This window comes from Micropterus salmoides, unplaced genomic scaffold (assembly GCF_014851395.1).
Source record: "Micropterus salmoides isolate LMB-PRFRI ecotype aquatic unplaced genomic scaffold, ASM1485139v1 Ms_hic_scaffold_12, whole genome shotgun sequence".
NCBI lineage: Eukaryota > Metazoa > Chordata > Actinopteri > Centrarchiformes > Centrarchidae > Micropterus > Micropterus salmoides.
In genome coordinates this window covers 11748731-11769820 of record NW_024040263.1, presented here as the reverse complement: position 1 = coordinate 11769820, position 21090 = coordinate 11748731, and the positions used below count along the sequence as shown (strand labels likewise).

At 39.1% G+C, this 21090-nt stretch overlaps 2 protein-coding genes across 3 annotated transcripts in view; one reads left to right on the top strand and one right to left on the bottom strand.

The window, feature by feature from the left end:
- ctnna2 (catenin (cadherin-associated protein), alpha 2) overlaps positions 1 to 21090 on the top strand; it is a 329015-nt gene that overhangs the window by 201383 nt on the left and 106542 nt on the right. The window lies entirely within an intron of this gene.
- On the bottom strand, positions 728 to 5121 carry lrrtm1 (leucine rich repeat transmembrane neuronal 1). The gene has a single exon (XM_038713373.1). The coding sequence runs from the start codon at positions 3977 to 3979 to the stop codon at positions 2405 to 2407; it is 1575 nt and encodes a 524-aa protein (XP_038569301.1). The 5' UTR covers positions 3980 to 5121; the 3' UTR covers positions 728 to 2404.

Sequence of the window (21090 nt, the reverse complement as noted above, 5' to 3'; positions counted from 1 at the left end):
TGAGATTATATTCATCCCATATATTTATATTGCAACATGAAATGCATGTTTGGCTACCGCTTGCATTTATTGAAAAATGGAATAAGAAAATAGCTTCACTTTAGTGCACTCAGGTGCAAAAAACTGAATTCCCAGCATAACCTTCATATTAATAAGGATGATTAATATATGATGGGATTTTACCTGAGAGAAATCCTATGAAATGTGGGAGTTAAAGAAGGTAATTTGCTCTTTTCCTGTGGCTCACTATTTCAGTCCCTCCAGGATTAGACAGTCTTGTGATTACAAAAATTAATTCAGATGTAATCAATGATTTTGCAAGCTTGTAGTTTTGTCCAATCCTTGAAATATTTCCACAAGATGCTGTAAAAATGTTTGCCCGTTTTACCAATCACTACCATTTCAGTTTAAAATATTCTAATTCATCAGGAACACTGATTATGAGCTTTGGTCAAATAAAATGAACCATCAACCCCAGCAAAACAATTTCTTCCAGACACATTATTACCTATGGGACCTCTGCACTTCCTCTTACTCAGGTAGGGTTTAATCCCAGGCTCTAAACCATCTGTAACCCTATAAGAACCAAGTCTTACCTGTTTTTTTGACCCTTGCATATTGTTTACCAGAAAACCCTGGACACCAAGTGCATCTACAATGTTGTTGATAGATTTGAAAATATCGTTTTAATCTTATTAGAACTAATTATATAATGATTGTCAATGAGTTCTTAAAACATTTTTATTCCTGCTGACTTACAAGTTGTAAACATTATCTTAATTTATCGCAAAATAACACAAAAATGATGCAAATTGATGCATTTAATTTTTTTTCAGAAAAGCTGCTGCAAATTCAGTATGTTGATGTTGCCCCTGCTGTGGAGGTTTGCAAAGTATGGTGCACAATGGGTAAAATGCAGCCACAGTATGAGAATATGCACACTAGAGAGCAGTCTGTTCCCTCTTTCTGCAGTCGTTGTGATCCTCCATCTCCCTCTCACTGCCCACCCACCCCCCACCCCCACAACACACTGTTCATGTCAAAGGACCCAGGAAACACAACATCTGTCAGTGCACTAATTTACACAATGAACACCAGAGGAAGAAGGATATATATACACCTCAAAATGGCCTTGTATTCAACAAACATTTTACATCACATGAAAACACAGTGAAGAATATTGCATGTGCAAATCTTTCTTTAAGCTGCTGGATCATTTCTTCAATGAGTCTGATACAATTTGAAATTGTATTTGGATTTAAGTATGCATGGTTTCAATGATTGTTATCTTTAGTGTGCTTGATTCCGTGAAAGGAGACCTCGCTCCTCTGTGAAAGCCAACGAGTGACAGGCAATGAGAGGCATAGCTTTAGATCTTTGACACTCTGCTGTCTTTACTTGGATGGTATACAAATAGTGATATAATAATGTGAAAATATGCTAAATGTAATAGATCATTTGAATCTATTCTCAGATAGGCAATGGGAAAGGGGGAAGAAACTACACTGATAGCGAGCCAACACAGTGAATGATAAAACAACAAATATGAGAGTTAAAACAGAGATCTAAAATTCAGACAATGGATTTTACATTGGAAATGAGATGCAGATATCCCTCTGCCCCTATTATTATTATTATTATTATTATTATTTGTAATTCATTTTATTCTTTTGGTTCGAAACACTGCAGAGACATTGCTCTCCAGTCCACGAGCGCAAAGACTGCATCTATTGTCATTCATCCTTTCTGACAGGCTTCTCACGTACAAATGAGTTTACTGTGAATAGCAATTCATTTATTTAACAATTTTTTTGTAGTTTACAAAAGAAATAGATTATCTTGTATAATTTTTTTTCCACACTTGCACTTCTTCTTTTAACATATTTTACACAGACTTTTATTTTTACATTTTAATCCAACTAAAACATGTTTTTTTTATACTTTAAATGCTTGTCAAATATTGTGTATACCATAATACAAATGGGTTTTTTTCTTGTTTTTTCTTCTTTTGTGTGTCCCCAGTTTGTTTTTAAACAATAATTAAATGTCCTGAAGTAGAAAGACACATTAAAGCTCAAATATCCACCCATGAGAGAAAAGCCTCAGTGCCCACAATGTATTCCTCTCTATGTTTCTGTAGAACATCAACAGGTCCAACAGTCAGGCGCCCATTATGCCATGTGGCCTCAAATCATCAGTAGATAGCAGTAGCAGTAAATCCACTGCGAAATAGTCAGGCGCACAAAACATACTCCTTCACATCACAGTGAGACGCTGTGTAAAAAGTGTCCAAAAGATTTCTTTATTCCTTCTGTCCAGCAATATTCCCCTCCAGTGTATCCAACAAAGGGGATTTACTGTATATCCAGATAATCACAGGTTAAGACGTACTCACAAAGCAGGGTCACACCTCACATTCCCGAGAAGGTTGCTGTTGGCAAGTGCAAGAGCCATATTCATTGATGATTACCAGAGCTCCCTCAATGTGGTTAGGTTTATAGTCAACATAGTACTCCGGTGTAGAAATCGCAGCCATCTGCTGCATGCTTTGCTTTTGCTTCTGCTTACGGCGCTGACTGCTGAAGCACTGCCTTAATTGCCTTATTCCGGCAGGAAAGCACTTCCATGCCACATACAGCATGAGCACTACGATGAGAAAGGAAAAGATGAGTGCCATGGTCCCAGTCACCACCTTGTGGATCTGCATGGTGCTATCCAGGTCTTCATGGCCCACTGTGACAGTGAAAGAACTGGTGACCACCTCACTACCCTCACCCTCATAAGGGTTGGGAGTAAATGGGCCCAGGAAAACAGAGCCACCCTGGAGATCCCTTGTAGAGGCGTACAGGCCTGCTGTAGTTACCTCCATTGGACGATCCTCACATAGCTGAAAAGCATAGACAGCATCCAACACATCCTCGCCCTGTGCGGTGTCGGGGCTTGAACACAGCAGGGAATTGTCACGCTGGCCTCTGAAGGCACTCAGCCAAGAGGCCAAGGCACACACGTTGCGACTGCACTCCCAGTCATTCCCTGCCAGGGTTATACTGTCCAGAGATGACCACGAATCCAGAATGCGCTGGTCCACAGAGGTCAACCGATTGGAGTCTAGCATCAGCACCTTAAGGTTGGGTGCACTCTCAAAAACATGTGGCTCAATGTACTCGATTTCATTAGCCGACAGGTCAATCTTCTCTAAAAAATGCCATGTCCATTCCAGTGTATTGACAACAATAGTGGCATGATTGTTGTGCATGTACAGAGTACGTAAAGAGATGAGGCGAGGGAAGTGGGCTAGGTTGACTTTAACTAGCTCATTGTGCTCAAGATGCAGCTCAGTCAACTTGAAGAGGCCAGCGAAGGAGTTCCGTGCCAGGCTCTGCAGTTGGTTGTATCCCAAGTCCAGAAACTGCATGCTCCTGCAGTCTTGAAAAATCCGCACTGGCACAAATTTGAGAGCATTGTAGCGCAAATGCAAATTGGTGAGCTTTCTAAGGCCGTGGAACAGGTCAGGCTCTAGTGCCTGCAGCCTGTTGTATGAGAGGTCCAGGATTCGCAGGTTTGGGAGGGGCCTGAAGGTACCATTTGGCAGACTCTCAATCCGGTTGCTGCTGAGGTCTAACTCCTTGACCCGTCTTAGCCTGTCAAATGCACCCTCCTCTACAATGTCAATGTTGTTGTGATCTAGGTAGAGCCAGGTGAGCTGTGACAGACCAGCCAGTTGGCCTTCACGCAGCTCGGTCAAGTTGTTTTCTCTCATGGACAGGCCCATGGCGCTGCTCAGATTGCGGGGAATGTCTGTGAGGTTGAGCCCCTCGCAGTACAGCAGCTTGCTGTCGCAGCGGCACATCCTTGGACAAACCCCCTCAACCAATGGAACCGTTCTCAGAAAAATGCCCAATAAACACAGTATCAACCCAGGGGGCTTCTTCAATGGCCACTTTAAGTACAGTCCAATTAGAAGGAAATCCATTAGCATAAATATCCAGGGATGCCACTGAGAAAATGTCCATTGAACCACTCTGGATATTGTTTTTGCACCTATCACATCATACGTATCATATTTAATTCATTTAATAATCTGTTTTGTTCTGTTTTTGTATGCTGTAGATAGTGATTATATATATTTTATTTTCTCAACCAAGAAAATGCAAAAGATAAATGGCAAGTCTTTAGGCTTATGTTAGATATCAAGCAGTGGGTGGAGAGTAGAGGAGATGGGGAAAAAAAATTCTCATTGATCGATCTTATTTGATAAGATTCCTACTCACCCCTATCCAAAAGCTGACAATCTCCATTCAGCGACTCGCTTTGTGCCCCAACACTAATTATGTGCGAATCTAAAAAAGACCCCACTGTGGTACAAATTCTCCCCCCCTCCCTTCTCTCTTTTCAGTGGACACCAGATCCTTGGCAGGCTTACAATGTCTTAGTTCTCCTCAAGTGAAAGAGCCAGAAAGAGAAGGAATCCAAGTAGCTTTCAGCGAGATGGTAGGAAGTGCAAGTTCCCCTGTCTGCATGCATGAGCTCTGTCTCTTTTGCTCTTCCGCAGTCCTCTGCTGCAATGATCAGAGGGAAGAAGAGACAACCAGAGAAAGAGAAAAAAAGGACCACAGAAAAATCTTTTAAAATATCTGTCTTGCTCTTTTCTCCTCCCCTTCCTGCTTAAGTTTCAGCAGATCTGTCAACGCATGTTACCGTCCATCTCTGGAAGCAATCACTGACTTGTAAGGTTTAAATCCATTCAAGCGGGTAATCATGCTTTCAGTGACGGATGCGAGGGGAAAAAGGATTTAAAGAGGTGAACCCTGTCCACTGTTTTCTTGTGTAACAGTATTCCTTGTCATCTCAGTGGCTCATCTTGGTTAAGAAGCCGCTTGGATCCCCTGTGGCTTGCAGTTTTTTCATTCACTCCCTCGCTCTCCGGGTGTTTTCTCAGCCAGCTGGAAGAGACTGCTGAAGGCTGGTGCTGGTAGGCAGGCAGGGGCTGTAAATGTGGGAAGCAAAGGAGCGCACAATCCCTTGCAGCAGAGCAGTACACTGACAGCGCATGCAGAAGCACCTTCTGTTCACTGAGTGTCGTAAGCCACTCACAATTCAGAGTGCTCGCTCTCTTTCCCTCACTCTCTTGCTCTCTTTCCCTTGATCGCTCACTCACTTTTTCATGCTGCTCCCCTCCTCTTCCTCTCCCCTCCTCGTTTTTTTCTCTTGCTGTGTTTTTCTCTGTGCCTGAGACATTTACATATTCAGAATGGGCTGGGCTTAAACCAGGAGCTTTAATGAAACCCCCCTCTCCCTCTCTGTCTCTCTCTGTCTCTCTCTCGCTCTTACTCTCTCCTCCCACCTCCCTACTCCCCCTTCTGACTGTAATGAATTGGGCCATATAATGTCTGCCTCCTTTGACGTTGCTGTGAGAAAGCAGTTTTCTGATTCCAGAGTTACAAAATAACATTCATCCAATGGGACGCCATCCAAAAAAGGTGCCCTATTTTAATTCCACCCTTATGGAAGATGACCGTTTGCATGTATATCAATAATCAGGAAGTAAATACATATAATAATCTAATTAGAATTCACCATTTTCTCTCTCAATTAAATCTACATAAAGCACAAAAGTAATTAAATTCTGTAATGATGAATCAAAGTACTCATTGTCATGTTTGTCTAATGATTTAAAATATGACTTTGTGTAATGAATTAATCTCAATCTATTGATAATCATTGTTAAACCTTGCCAACAATAAAGGCTGAGTATAGTGAATCAAGACCAGAGTATGACATTCTTCATTTGATCAAACTGTCCTGTAGCCAGGCCTTCTATGTCATTGTCAATTATGGCTAAGCAATCCATTCTGAATACAGATGTAATTGCTTGCCACATAATATTAGCATAAAGCTATAACATAAATATTCTCTAAAGGTCCGCTCTCGCCTTGCTTTGCACTTCTCTGGAATCACTCCTAGCCTTGTCATCGTTCTCCCATTAATTTTCAAAGACAATGAGCTGTGACAGTGCCATACTTTCCTCATAACAGCCAAGTTTTGGCCATCTGACCTTTTTTTTCCTCTCCTGGTTTGTTGCATTTTTACTGACAGATGCCATCACATGCCTTTTTGTTCATTCATTTCTTAAAACAAACAAAATTAAGAAAAGCTGCTTTAATTTATTTTTTTGTTGATGTGGATAGAGACAAATATAATATTAGAAGAAGAAACATCTTTTGATAGAGGAGGACAAAAAAAGAATAAACATTTAAAGTATTTGGTTATTGCAAACAGCAATACCAATTTATTTTCTTCTGCGAAGGAGTTACATCTAGTTGTTTTTCCTTCGTGAGAGTTAAGAGTTGACATTTTGAAAAACTTGTAATCTGAATTACATCTTGCAGCAGACCTTACCTAGTTCTGTTAACGAGATCTAATAATAAAAAAATAATAAAGCGTTTTATTTATAGAGTGCTTTTAAAATACCCAAAGACGCTTTATACAGCTAGTTAAATAAAATATCCGAACAAATAATTCCCATTACTGAAGGAACCAGGGTATTGTAAAACTCTATAGAGCTAAACTGAAGAAAGGCAAAAGCCCAGGTGGTTGTGTTTATCACATCACCGTGTCTGCTCATGTATTGTCCTTTGCCAGTTAAATACTGATGTGTTGGAGCTGGTACTATACCATTAGCATTATCTATAGAATAGCTTGCTAACTGATGCTTTCCACAACTACTACTTTATTTTACTGTACTTACCAAACACATAGTATCTAGTGCCCACTCTTTGGTCATATATGAATGTAAGAGTGCAGTATAACAAATACTAAGTGCTACAGGGAAGGATAGTAGATTATACGGTTTTAAGTGCTTCCTATCAAACAGAGAGTCCCCATCCAGTGGTATAACCCATTACTACAGCAACACTACAGGCATACCAACGTCTTAAGCTACTGGCTATAATGCAACAGATGGCTATGTTTATCAAACTGAAAAATAATGAATGAGAGGCGCATAATTTTGCTGACTGTATATTCTTTGGATTATATAAGGAAGTAATGCAGGGCGGGTTCTTCCATTCCAGTGTATCGCCAAAGTCTTTTGTACTCAACATATGAGTAATGTATAAATGCATACTAATAAATAATGAATAATAAAATGTGGTTCCACCGTCTCACAAACAAATATATCTTTATATTGAACTAGACAATACTCACCTCTCAACACTATATGTTTTTTCTAGTAAACATTTTGTTTCAACTTGGTGTCTGGCATCAATTGTACAAGTTGTACCAAATGGATAGCGTGCCTCTGCATAACAGAGTGGTACTGTCTTTATGATCAGTGTGAAGTTGATCACACCACATCCAAAGTAATTTCTAGACATTTTAAAACGACAGAAACAAAACCCCCTATGGTAAAATACATTTTCTGGCTGCATTTGGAACATAGGCTAGCTTAAAAATGGGGTGGGAGTTTGGCTCTCCAAGCCCTGTACTTAGTTCTGACCATGTCAATCACTTGACCTTAAATACTGCATCCGCCAGCAGAAGCTTCATAATAATCACAAGAAGTTCTTAGCATTTATGTTACATTAAAATAATAAAATAACAGCTGATTTTACTTTGATTGAAACCACATTTTAAGAATCCCTTTTTTTCAGATGTGACAGATATTTTCTTTATTTTTTAGAGCCACTTTTCCTTGGTTGACATACCGTTCTGTGGTTTTCATTTTTATTAAGGGAACTAGCGGATTTTACATGAAACTCTCCAAATCTGATTTTTCTTTTTTTTTATTTCAAACATGATCATTAAAGTAATCAGTGCCCAAAGGCAGAGAAAGAAAAATTGCCCTTTACATGATCTGGACATCTTGAAGTTGGAATCATCTCTGCTTCACCTATGCTGTATTCCCTCTTAGCTGAAATGGATGACTACTCCATCAGCTAATGACTTGGTGCACTATAATGACTTGACACAGCGAACAGGAGATGAGAGTATCCAGACCATCAGTTTTAAGACTTTAAGAGCTTTGGCTCTCTGCTTTCACTCAGCACAAGTGTGAGTGTGGGTGAAACACACATGCACACATGAACACAGTCATACAAACAGACACAGCCATATAACAGATTGGTGGTTCATCATCTATAATATCAAACAATAAACCAAGATGTCAACAAAATTGCCCAGATCTTTGTCACATTCAGCAAGTGTTTGTGGCATTGTTTTTTTATTTTATTTTACTTGATGGTGATTTTTTAGCTTTTACCACAAAGTTTTGTTTGATGCATTTGAGAGTCACTTTGTTTTCTGACTAATCACATGACTCTGACTTTATGTTTTGATTTAAGAATATTTTAAAATTTTGCGTTCTGACTATTTGTGTCTGTTGACAATAAGGGAAGTATGGAGACATTAAATACTGGTGTTTCTTTTGTAATCAATCTGAAACAGGAACATTACAGTTAAGGAAAGTCAAGTATACCTGGAGAAAAGTTAAACCATCAATTCTGATGGGTAGTGCAATTAGAAGAACCCAGTGATCCCTCACTGGCTTCCCATCCGACCACAGTTTCACCTGTTTTAGGAAAGAAGACATTGCTTAGCACCCTCAACATGTTGTGCTACATCTTTCTGACTTTCAAAGCAAAAGCATCTATGGGTCAAATATTGACAATTTTGGTGTGGACTTGCTAGTTTTGTGTATGTTGCTGTGTGTAACCAAACATGCAGAATTTAAATGGATTTCCAAACTCTAAAGCATGATTTTATGTCTTTGACTAATTAAACGATCATTTATTTGCTAGTCTTGGATAGTTTTTTTATAATAAAAGGTTGTGGCGTTTTGTCAGCAGACTAAATTGATTTGAGGGATCAAAAAGGGCTCAAAATAATCAGCATCTACGATTACAGGCCCATTATTTAAATCATTTATTGAATCAGAGGACGTCTGACTGTGTGAGCCCAACAAAACAAGACAAATGATGACTAATTGGCCCGCTGCAGAGATAATGTTCATGGGCAGCAGGGAAGGGATTGTGGTGGGGGTCTGTGCAGACACTTACACCATGGAGTGGCTGTCAGTGTTGGGGTGAAGAAACGACAAGCAACGATTATTCATCTGCAGTTGAGAGTGACCTCCAGCAGATGGAGGTTTCTCTCAGTTTGAAAGGGTCACAAGTGGACAGAGAGTTAACATTGAGCTTATTCATTTCATTTCTAGTGCTTGTTTTCTATCTTCTCTGGTACTTTAGATGACATAATCCCATTATATAATAAACAACTGAGAATGTACTGAGGAGCAGAAGAAATGTACAAAGATAAATTGAGATAGCCGCAGGCAATTCTAATTATTGCCATCATAGTCTTATCTCAGATACTGTATATATCAACTTTTTCAAAACTGTGAAGACAGTAACCCAGTGAAAGTTTTTTAGTATAAATCATGGGTTTCCTACACTACATACACAAAGATCCACCTCTCAAAGGAGATTATGCTAACTGAAACTGGGGTAAACAAAACAGGAAAAACAATACCTTCATAATGTTCACTGGAGCATGTGACAGGGGTAACATGGCTGTCAATATGGGTTACAACTTCTTGAAGCATGTTTTTATGTGATGCAAAGTTTGCTTCACTAAGGTCTGTCAGCTGATTAAACAGAAACATCAATATTGCGTCATTGCCATGGTTTACCCATTTTTGAGGCTTTGGTGGTGGGTGAAAATTTGGGGTGATGTATGGAGAGAGGTGTTAGAGCACTACATATTTGTTAGCAAATGGATGACAGGCCTGGAAAAAGCTCAGACATTTTTGTTCACGGTGGTGTGAACATGAGGATCTGCCTATATTGTATATATCAAGAAAGAAATGGGGGAAAAAATAAGAATCTGTTTGAAAAAGCCAAAATGGGTAAAGAGAGAGTGTATCATTGCTGGTAGGAAATAAACTGTGTGCCAATAAATCTGGGGGTGGCTTTTGGAAGCAGCATGATCTTAAATCGCCTCTAGTTTTATGTTTCTCTCTCAACACAAAAATAATGCTCTGTGCTGTGTAAATTGGGAGGTCGTGATAAAAAATATAAAATAAATAACTTTATTTATTGAACACAAGCCTGCCATAATGTTTAAACAGTTAACTGTTTTCAGTAATTATTTGTTCAGGGTCAGTTAATGGCTTGCTCTTTCAGGACTGCTCATTTCCCTACCATAGTTGTACTAAGCTGCTGCTCGTGCTACTTGTGTCCTCCATGTTGCCTTGAACAATCTGTCATTGACTTGGTATTTTGTCTGCAGAACCGCTCCTGACTCCTGATTCCTGAGGCCCCATGATAGAAAGGATAGATAGATAGATAAATCTTTTAAAAGTTATCCACTGTATTGGTGTTTTTCGGAATTTGTGTGAGTGTGTAAAAGAGAAAATTAATATGGCTCTAAATTGCTTCCAGCTATGTCCAACGTAAGGTGTTCCCTGCTGTGAGAGAGAGAGAGAGAGAGAGAGAGAGAGACAGTGATGTTGTCATGTTACAACACATAGCAGTCCCACTCTCAGTATTGGGTATGCTTTTATACAGAAACAAGATCAGAATTATTCACCCACCACAGCCACCCCGACTGGTAGAACTGCCACAGCCACTTTTTCTACATGTGGTGGGTTGGTGTGTGTGGGTTTTCCATATACAGTATAGAATTCAATTAGGTGTTTTAACATTTTCACTTAGTGTGTTTCTTTATGTATTTGTGTTCTGGCTCTAATGTTTTTGGCTTCAGAGACTACATCAAACAGCGCCTGTGACTGGGCTCTGTCTGCCAAAGGAACTTTGTTCTGCTGTCAGATGACGCAGAAATCCCACTGAGAGCCACCAAGCCTATTTTCAAAAGCCCAGCTCTCTGGAGCAGCATGCCCCCACTTTTGATAGCCCTGACTACACTGGCCTATTGCCTCATCCAGAGCCAAACAAGCCTCTACATCCTTCATGTGTCCACTAGCCTCTCTCATGTTGGCATGAAGCCGAGCAGAATGCAGCAAGCAGAGGAGTCTCTGATGCAAAAGGCTGAAACACTTGTAAAATTAGACAAGAAAATTACTTGTGTCTTTATCACTAGTGTTCCTTCTGCTAGGTAAGGTAAGAACCCTAGCCTATAACTGCATGAAACTCCATTAGAGAGCAGTAGTGCATCTTGAACCTTGAATCAAAATTAGTTTAATAGCTTTATACACAAATAAAAACTCTATTTGTTAGCAATGAACATGGAGCAATTATGTACTTGAACTTTTTGCTTTGCTTTAAGCAAGTTTTTTTATTTATTTATTTATTTATTTTTAAGCTTGATTTAGCCCGTAATTTTTCACACAAGTCTGCATCGTTCTTTCAATCAAAAAGATGGCCTTCTCAATTTGACTGGCTTCTAATTTTTTATGTAAATGTGCTTGTCATTGTTGTTTGGTGGGATAAATTCAAATACAGGTATCACTATACAGATATTGTCCAGGATGTGTCAACATTTCCCAGCAGCAGTTAATACTGTTTATATGAAGAGGAAGGAATGCCTGAAAAATGATTTTAAGAGGCAAAAAGGTCTGGTGTAAACTCTGATGGCAAGAACCTCCCTGCTGCTCATTTAGTGTCACAGGTGGTAGCATACACCGGCGCTGTCTCCCTTCTTTACTGATGTCTCACCTTGATAATAATAATTAGTTGCATGATGTCCAAAAAACAGGATGACACTGAAATTCATTACGGCCACAGCTGGGGGTGACCCAACTCTCCCGACGCTGATGCCTATGGACTTTGTAGTGAACCCATCAACACATTCATCATTTCACATTTCAGACTGACCCAAAAATGAACACACAAATATATATATATATATATATATATATATATATATATATATATATATATATATATATATATAATGGCTGTTGAATTTGGCAAAGAAAGAAAATAGGCAAAAATGGTAAAGTGTAACTATATAAAGCCAAAGACCTATTGAATCAGGCTTCTCTAAATATGCTGTACTGCTCCTACATACTCCCATACATGACTTATTGTGTGGAAGTATGGGGGAACACATAACACAAAACAAATACATACCCAATCTTCATCCTACAAAGAAGAGCTATTCAAATCATACATAAAACTACATATAGAGAACCAACAAACCCATTGTTCATTAAACTCAAATTATTAAAGTTCAAAGATTTGATTGACTACAAAACTATTCATATTGTTTCTAGAGCACACAATAACCAATTGCCTAGAAATATAAGAGCTTTTTCAACTACGAGAAAACACGTACAGTTTCAGAGTAATATCAATGTTTAGTAAACCGTTCATTCGAACAAATAGTAAGTTCCACTGTATAACAATCCAGTAATAACAACAGTAATAATGATTTAAAGTTATGTAAAAACTTATTGCAACTGAAATTTCTATTTAAAAAAAGAATCCTTGATGAATATGAGCTGGAACAGTGATTTTCTTTTTTGTTGATCTTTATTTAGTTGGAATATCTAAGTGATGCAAACAATTGAATCATTGAAGTGGGGGTAGGACAAGAAAAGTTATTCTAACTTCTTCCTACCCCCTTTGAACATTTGGATCATCTGTTGATGATCTTTTTTGTTGTTTGTTTTTATTTAGTTTTTGTTGTTGTCTTTTAACATGTTCAATAAAGAGTTGAAAAAAAAATCATATCTCATAATTTGACTTAGTCACTAATACTTCTCACTGATCGTGTATTGATAATTTGAAAACTTATGGAATCTAAATTATAACCGCATAATTCAATAATTTTTGTTTATACTTTTATTCCTTGGTATGACAAATACCAAATTACCATTACTATGTCAATGCTGAACAGGTTTACAGTCTGCAAACTACAAGTTCCACATCCCAATCACCAGCAGCATTTTCCCTAATTAAGAAATGTTGAAAAACTTGGAATTGTTACAGAATATGATTGATTGGGTCAATTTATTTTCTGATATTAATGCGATAGGGAGCTAATATTGAATAATTCTGAGATGTTTTTCTCCTGAACATAATTCACCTCCAAAGACTCTTCCAGTCTCATTTTGCACAATGAGTTACCAGATGATGTATAATATCCCAAGCACCAGGAAAGCAGCCATCATGTATGATATTATCATGCCCCATCATAGGCCTTTTTTTAGGGAAGACATTTTGACATGTCACATGGGAAAAGCACAGGTACAAATAATTAAATTAATGATGGCAGAATTCAATTCAGCTGCTCCAATTTTAGGGTCTTTCATGCTTTTATTCTATTGTGAGCCCTTATTTGATTTTGTGACATTCATTCTGTTTTCTGTTTGTAGCAGTTAATTATGACAAAAATATGAGCTCATAAGGGAAGTTAAATAGGAAAAGGAATCCTGTAAAGCAGAACGTAAAGCGGAAGATACACTGCAATGGTTAACACTGCAATATTGCGCTTGCTTTTTTATTAGAAGTTTGTAAAAACTGATGTAGGGTGTGAAGATTTGATAGAGAGTACCATCATAACATTTCATTTTAATTCACTACTTTACCATTAGAGTCTGAGTGTGTCAAAGGTATGTGAGGGTCACCAGCAAATTCTCATGTCGCCTTGACTTTTATGTATCCCAGCTCTTGGGTGCATGGGAAGCGTGTACACAATGTTGAATGCTGAGGTCCCTCTACAAATATTACGAGAAACCACTGAATGCTTCCTCCTCTCTTCATATTCACAAGCACATTTGATAAACATCCTGAGACATTTTTTTTCCTCCATAGCCTGAGGTGTAGGGTACTCTTTTGTACCAGTAAGGTGTTATTCCTCCCTGCTCGTCAAACTAGCAAAGCAGCAGAAACACATAACCAAGTGCGGAGTCTTCCCGCCGAGGAGCTACTGTAAGAGAGCGAAAATGCAGTCAAGTTTGTGTCAGAATAAAATACACTTGTTGTGTTGATCTCAGTGTAGGAGTATGTCATCCGGTGTAACACTATGGCCCTTTCATGTGTTTTTTTTAATGTGTTTAGGATGACAGTGGAGCTATATCAGGCTCTGGCTACACAGACACTGTTTTGTAGGATAAATTAATTGCTGGTTTGAGTCTCTTGAGGGGAATTGTTGATGACCTAAAAGATAAAATAATGTCTGCTTTATCCTTTAATGCCAAGCTTGTCACAGGCAGCATAGGAAGCAATGAGGAAGCATATTGGGAGAAGGCTCAGTTTGAGTGGAGTTCAGTAGTTAGGTTAACTTCTATTGCACTTGAAGAAATTACACTGACATCCTCTTAGTGGTTAAACACTGTAATCTGGCATTCAAGTATGTGAGTGTACTTGCATTTATGCGGCTGGGTGCACATGTGTGTGTTTATGTGCATATGCTTGAATGTAACTTCATTGTATTAATGTGCTTGGTATTTTGTGCAAATGCAGATAACATACAGACTCCATTATTTGCTCAATTCCCAGTATAGATTAAACATTTGCACCCCGTATGAAAGTGAAATAATTCGTACACCTTTGAACAAAAGTGGGAAAAAATGCTATAGCAAGTGGAAACTGGACAGCTATGCTCCAGCTAATTATGTCCTGTGGGCTGCATTCATTCCAGATAGCATCTAATGTAGTTGTCAGACAGATTTTTGTCATGTCTAAACACACTTACACGACAGCACAAAATTGTGCAGTAACAGAGTAGATGTCCAGCTTTTAGAGCTTGTGAATGATTTATCACTTAAGTTATTTTAAGTGTATTACAAATGTAGAACACCTGGTTACTTCATCACTATCTTTCACTTTATCTCAGGGCAGTGCACAAATACCTGGCACACCTAGAATTCAGTACAAGGGAGGGGTGTCCTTTGTGTTCTCAGAGGGAATCCTCACCCCACCATTTTAGAATGACTTAAGGGGGTTGTTAATGTTGCACTTTATTAATCCACTTGGGGTCATCAGCACCAGCTCTTAGGCCAGTGCCTTGGTCAAGGGCAATGGAAGCGTAGTTCCTATTACCTAACAATCATGTCTATTGGTGTGTGATGAAACTAGGCTACCTGTTGGAAACAAACACCCTAACTCCAGCCACTAAGCCATTGCGCCATAGCACAAATGTTTTCCTAAAAAACAAAAATGAAGAAAAATCTCTATCCTGAACTGAATGTCATGTGGCACCATCTCCCATACATACAGTATATCTTGCAGATTGTTTTACTGGCAAGATGGAATTGGGGTTGGAAATTTACATGCCTTCGGGGTATTTCAGAGGCTAGTGTGTCATCGTTGTTGGCAGCTGGTGTTTGTTTACATGTGGAGCAAATGACACCAGTGCTGTTTTTGGGCACACTTCACAGTAGATTTTTAGATAGGAAATGTGTAACCTGGGACAAACTGACAAAGGATGGATTAGAAGGGCAATAAACAGGGATGGGCAATGAACATGCAGTAGTTTGAGAAAGGATGATTAATGAAGTAACTAAAACTAGACATTAACAATTAAAAATGCGTTGTAGACAGATTTTGTCTCAATGAATATAATGTCTGTTCTTAGCAATACAACATTTAATTTGTCAGATTTTCACATGTCATTTTTACTACGAAGGGGGTATTAGAGCTGCTGTTTCAGTAATATATAATAACTGACATCTTATTTAAAAAGTATAGTATAAATCATAAGCTAAATCAACTACATTTCAAATAAATCAAACACAGCAAGTGTTTATCTTCTTAATCTTGGCAGGTAAGCCAAATTAGTGGCAGGCTTTGAGTCTTTCTGTTATCTTGTTTTATATTTCAGTACACCTTGTTTTAGCTGTGAAACACCAACATGATAATAAAAAAAAACGTTTCTCCTCATACTGTACTGTTAACAGTACACATGTATAAAACAGAAACTTCCCTATGTAAACTTTTACTAGACTCTTTACTATGACTTTACATCTACAAGAATTAATTCAGCCCTAAAGATCAGTGGTAAACTGTGAAAACTGTGTACTTTATACACTGCTCTGCTGATCCATATCATTACATACTGTAAATTGACCACAGGCACAATGTCCAGATAAGTAGATTCCAATAAGTATGGAGGCCCCATGTGACATAACGGTACATGATGATGCATACCAGAGCCCTACATACAATAGTTGAAGTTTGAAAAAATCTTATTGTTATCACATCATGAGGCCACTGAATTCCAAACTGCACCCTTGATTAAAACGCAAAGTACTGTCTCTGGTAGCAGACAATGGCAGCTAAATCCTCTGACAAGAGAAAAATTCTCAGCCTCACTTCCTCTCTGCCGTCTTTGTGCTTGTATGTGTGAATGTGTGTATATTTGTGTGTATTTTGCTTAGTGTGTAACTGCTTAAAATGTTTTTGCTGATTTGCACTCTTCACCCCAGTAATTTCCAACCTGGAAATCTAGAGCCCAATCAAAACCACCCTTTGTTCCCAAAATCACGAACTTGTTGACAAACTGCAGAGCTCCTGCAATGATATGTTGTTTAAGAGCTTTCAATTCTCATCAATCATTTTTAATCTGCAGCTACTATATGTTGTCAACCTGGCCTTGATGAAATACCAAAACCATTAGTAAACATAATCAGTAACTTTCCTTGCAAAATTGGCCAATATTATATATAAAATTATTATGTCTGTCTACGGGATCAAATTTGATATTTCCAGCCCCCCAAATGACCAGCTATTTTATAGTCTGGTGTGTTATGTGGAATGATTCTTTAGGGGTTGCAAGCGTCACTTTATACTTTCAGTCTTTTTAACTTGAGTGACAAAGCCCTGGCTACTTCAACTACTGGCATCACTCTATTTAAGTTCCTCAGAACAGGGACTAGGAATCGACATTATTCATCATGTCATTCTTCTATCAGCTACTGTCTAGAGTGGCTGGCCACCTGCACCAGAGCCTTGTCTACCAGATGGGCCATGCATAATTAAGACGATAACCCTCAGCAGAGACCTGACCCTGTCACAGCATTGAAAATAAGGCTGGCCAGCCCAGGGGCATGCTTCACTCTCCTTGTGATGCCCACAAGTTCCTGCTATGCTGCTTCCAGACAACTCTAGCTGTTATTGCCAGGCAGAGCACCCACATTTTGGGGGGTCTCGAAAATAATGACAATATGATATTTTTTGGCATGCATTTCTATTTTTCTGTATCTTCATCATCACGGATCATGCATAAAATTTGGCTATTCTTGATGTACGATTAATACATGAGGGTGATTCATCATTAATTCACTTTAACAAAGATACCGGCATGCATGTAACTCTTTCATTACCATCGTAGCGGGGCAGTGAAATATCATAAACTTCACTGACTTTAACTCAAAAATCTGGAGGAAAAAAAAAACAAACTTTCTTAATCCCACTCAGTCTGCATGCCAAATCTCCATGATTCATTTAAGATACAGCACCGGGGAAACCCTGGAAAAGAGTGAAACACGCTCGTATCACTCCTTTTTGTGGATCTTAAGGCAAGATTCAGCCCAACATCCTTTACAACCCCCACCTTGTAAAAAATAAATATATAAAAGGTGAGCTCCCTTTGCGACTAATGATGGATCTCCCAGGTGAATCTCACTAACCATGGCTAACCAGAACTTCTGCTATGTCCTCTTTGTCATGTAGCATATGGAGATTTTGCTACACCAGTCATCCCATTTAATAAGCCAAGAGTTGCCAAACACACATAAATTAGGGTCTGTCGTATGTAAATAAGGGACTGGTGCAGCATGTCCTTGTTTCCACAGCTGAATCAATTTATCAGTCTCTGATCAAATCAGTGCTCATTTAGATGCTGTGCGACAGTTTAATAAATCAGATGCAGAGAGGTTCACGTGTCTCTCCTAGTTCTTGAATCTGTGCTTTTTCTAAAACGGTTTGATAAATGACAGCCAATATTTTCAAGGGTGATGTCTACATGTCATTTCCTGAAAATACTGCTTGGACTCAAACAGCTGTGACCATTGTAGGAATACATTTTATACGTCAGCTTAAGGAAGAGAATAGATGTCTTTTGAAAAGACATCAATCCCCAAACACCCACCATGACAGTAAGTCCTATCCGCTGATCCATCCTCACGCAATGCACTTACATCATGTCCAGATATTATGTGGCTTTACTGTTCCTTGTTCCTTATAACTAATAGCAACAGCAACTCTGTTAGTGGTGTGCACTGCTGTGTGGCTGGACTGACAAAGTCCACATGAAAGGATAGTGGGAGACATAATCATTTCACCAGTTCAGCTAGCTCCAGCAGTCTTTGAAGTTGTCGCACCCTGAATCATTACAGCAAGGGAGCATACTGCAGTCTAGCTCTGTACAGTATATTTTTGTTTGTGTGCACAGCGGCTGTCCTACGGTGGGCTCAGCCACAACAGGCAGTAGGTATGTTTGTGTTACCATGCTATCATTAGCCTTTATTTAATCTGCCACTGGCTACATTTTGCTGTCATATTTAAGGCCATTTTTTTCTTTTCCTAAACCACCCTAATCCCTGATTAGTGCTACCTACACACAGCAACCCACCCAGAGGAGCAGTTTGAGTCATCATTATCCTGGTTTACAAAACACACATATCATTCTTTATAGCCCTTCCTATCCCTGACAACCAACACCTTCACATTGATAGCAAAAATGCTGCCAGATCTGGAGACCTTTTCATTGCTCACATGTTTTGTATAATTTTAATGTATTAATTTCTGTGTGCCTGCACAGTGAACTATATGAAACCACTGTGTGTGCCCCCCCCGCACACCCTCCACATTACATCACAGTTTTGATAGGAACAGTGTGTGATAGATGGAGTGGTACCAAAATGTGTCGGTGTCAGTGAAAAACTTGTTTTCTCGTCAGTCATTTCAGATTTCTGGAGCTACCTCGCTGACTTGTAATCCTGTGCTCTACACAGTATAGTTAAGAGGTCACATAGTGAGGGGTAGTTCTGACAGTTGCGAGCAATGAGTGGAAAGACACCATCGGGCAAGCAGGGATGGAGTCTGAGGAAAGTGTGAAGGTGGATAATGTCTAGACACAACAACTTGCTTAAATTCATTCATGACAGTTCTATAGATAGTTTATATCTATGTCCTTATGATGACATTGCATGAAATTTACCGTTTACCATTTTGATTGAAGCACCACAAATTCAAAATTCAGAAAAAATACAGAGTGATCATGTAGTGTAGCATGATGAGACAACAAGGGAGTATACATGGTTGAAGGGATCTGGCATCATGGACATTTAATTGAAAAGTACTTGAGAATTCGATCCTCACAGTAATGCCTGTTTTGTATCCATTGTCTATCACACGGAAATCCCATAATCCGTCAACATGCCATTGTTTGGCTTGATCCACTACTGATGGGTGGAGAATGATGCAATGCAGGAAAGAGAGAATAAAGATGAAATGTGATTATGTCTCCTGGTATTAAGAACGGGTCCTTGAACAGGATTGACCTAAAGTAGTCCCTGTTTCAGGTGTTCTTGCCTATCTGTAGCATCTGACTTAAATTGAAGCTTTACTCTTTTCAAAGATAGCACCAAGTACCGTCAGACAGCTATGTCGCGTTGGTGAATGCATGTATAGGAAAATGCGTGTGATAAATTGGCATTTTTTCAGCTCTGTGGTGAAACAAAAGTACATCAAAGATGTCTCACCCCATTGACTCGCTTTTTTCTCTTTACCACAGTTCTGCTCTCACAGATATCACACCACTCTCTTATTTTCTCACCCTCTCTAACCTATTCTCAGCCTCTCCCTCCCTCGCTTCTCTTCTCTCCTGCTGCCCTTCCTTCAGTCCCTCCCTCGCAAACTACTTGCTATTCAGTTCAGGGAGACTGCAGGCAGCATTGCTCTAGCTCCCCGTACTGCTGCTGCAAGACTAGACTTTTTTATCCCCTGCTCTCTCTCTTTCTGTCTGATAACCAGACATTTCCCCTCACTCCTTTTCTTAGTCTCCTAAAACTATGCACCTAAAACCTTGGCGTATAGCCCAACACACTTAATATTTAACCCTCCTCCTTCCCTTCATGCTTCTATTCTTAAACCCCTGCATTGCTGCGTGACATCTCATTGCATGTAATTAAGCACAGTGGTGTTTTTTGGGAATGCATGAACAATGCGAGGGTCAGTAAATTGACAAGACCACAATTACCAAGGTAGTCCATCAACATTTTCAAGCCATTTCAACTCCTATGATGACTTGGAACTCAGCCTTAAATGTGTATCAGGGAAGTGTCTTTTCAAGTAGGCCGGATGCCATATACAGTAAGAGTTCAGTATCTTCACACACTGGGTACGTCTTCCACCGAAGCTTTGGGTATTTCATGTACCTCAAACATCCTTGTTAAATTCCAGTGCTACCTCTCCGAGTTTGTTTCTGTTTCTGTTAGTTCAGTCACAGATTATTTTTCGGGCTGTTTTGGGATACCTTGCTCCTACTGTAAAAGCAGAAATATGGTGGTTGTGAGCCTTCTAATGCCGTTGTCCTGTGAAAAGGCTGTAGCAGCTCTGGGTTTTCTAGAACTAGCTTCTGTCTGAGAATTCAAAATCTTGGTTCAGGTTATAGCATTAACCCATTAAAAATGTTTCATTTAGCATTGCTACTTGTCATCTCTGCAATAACACTTATTGTGTGGTCCACAACACCTAAAATTCCTCTATTATTCCAGGTAAAAAGATAAAATCATATATATGCTCTGGTTATTTTATCAAACAAAGGGTACAGCGAGTAGTTTACATCTGCCAGTGTGTCCCTGAGCAAGATACTTAACCCCTAGTTGCTCCAGAGGCGTGTGGCCTATATAGCAATTGTATGTTACTTTGGATAAAAGCATCAGCTAAGTGAATTAATGTAATGTAATGTTTTGCTTTTTTCTTTTTATTAGTAGCTGCCACTGCCTCTGTCTTTGCTGTAGTTTCGGTTCCGTCTTTCCTTTCCCTGCCCACAGTGTTTCTCTTCATTTAGGCCCAGTCACATTTTTGTTTGTTTGGTTGTTGAAATAATTGCAGCTATATAAAACACTATCTTGTCCAGTTTGTATGAGGCCATCAGGAAGTAACAACAAAAAGTCCATTG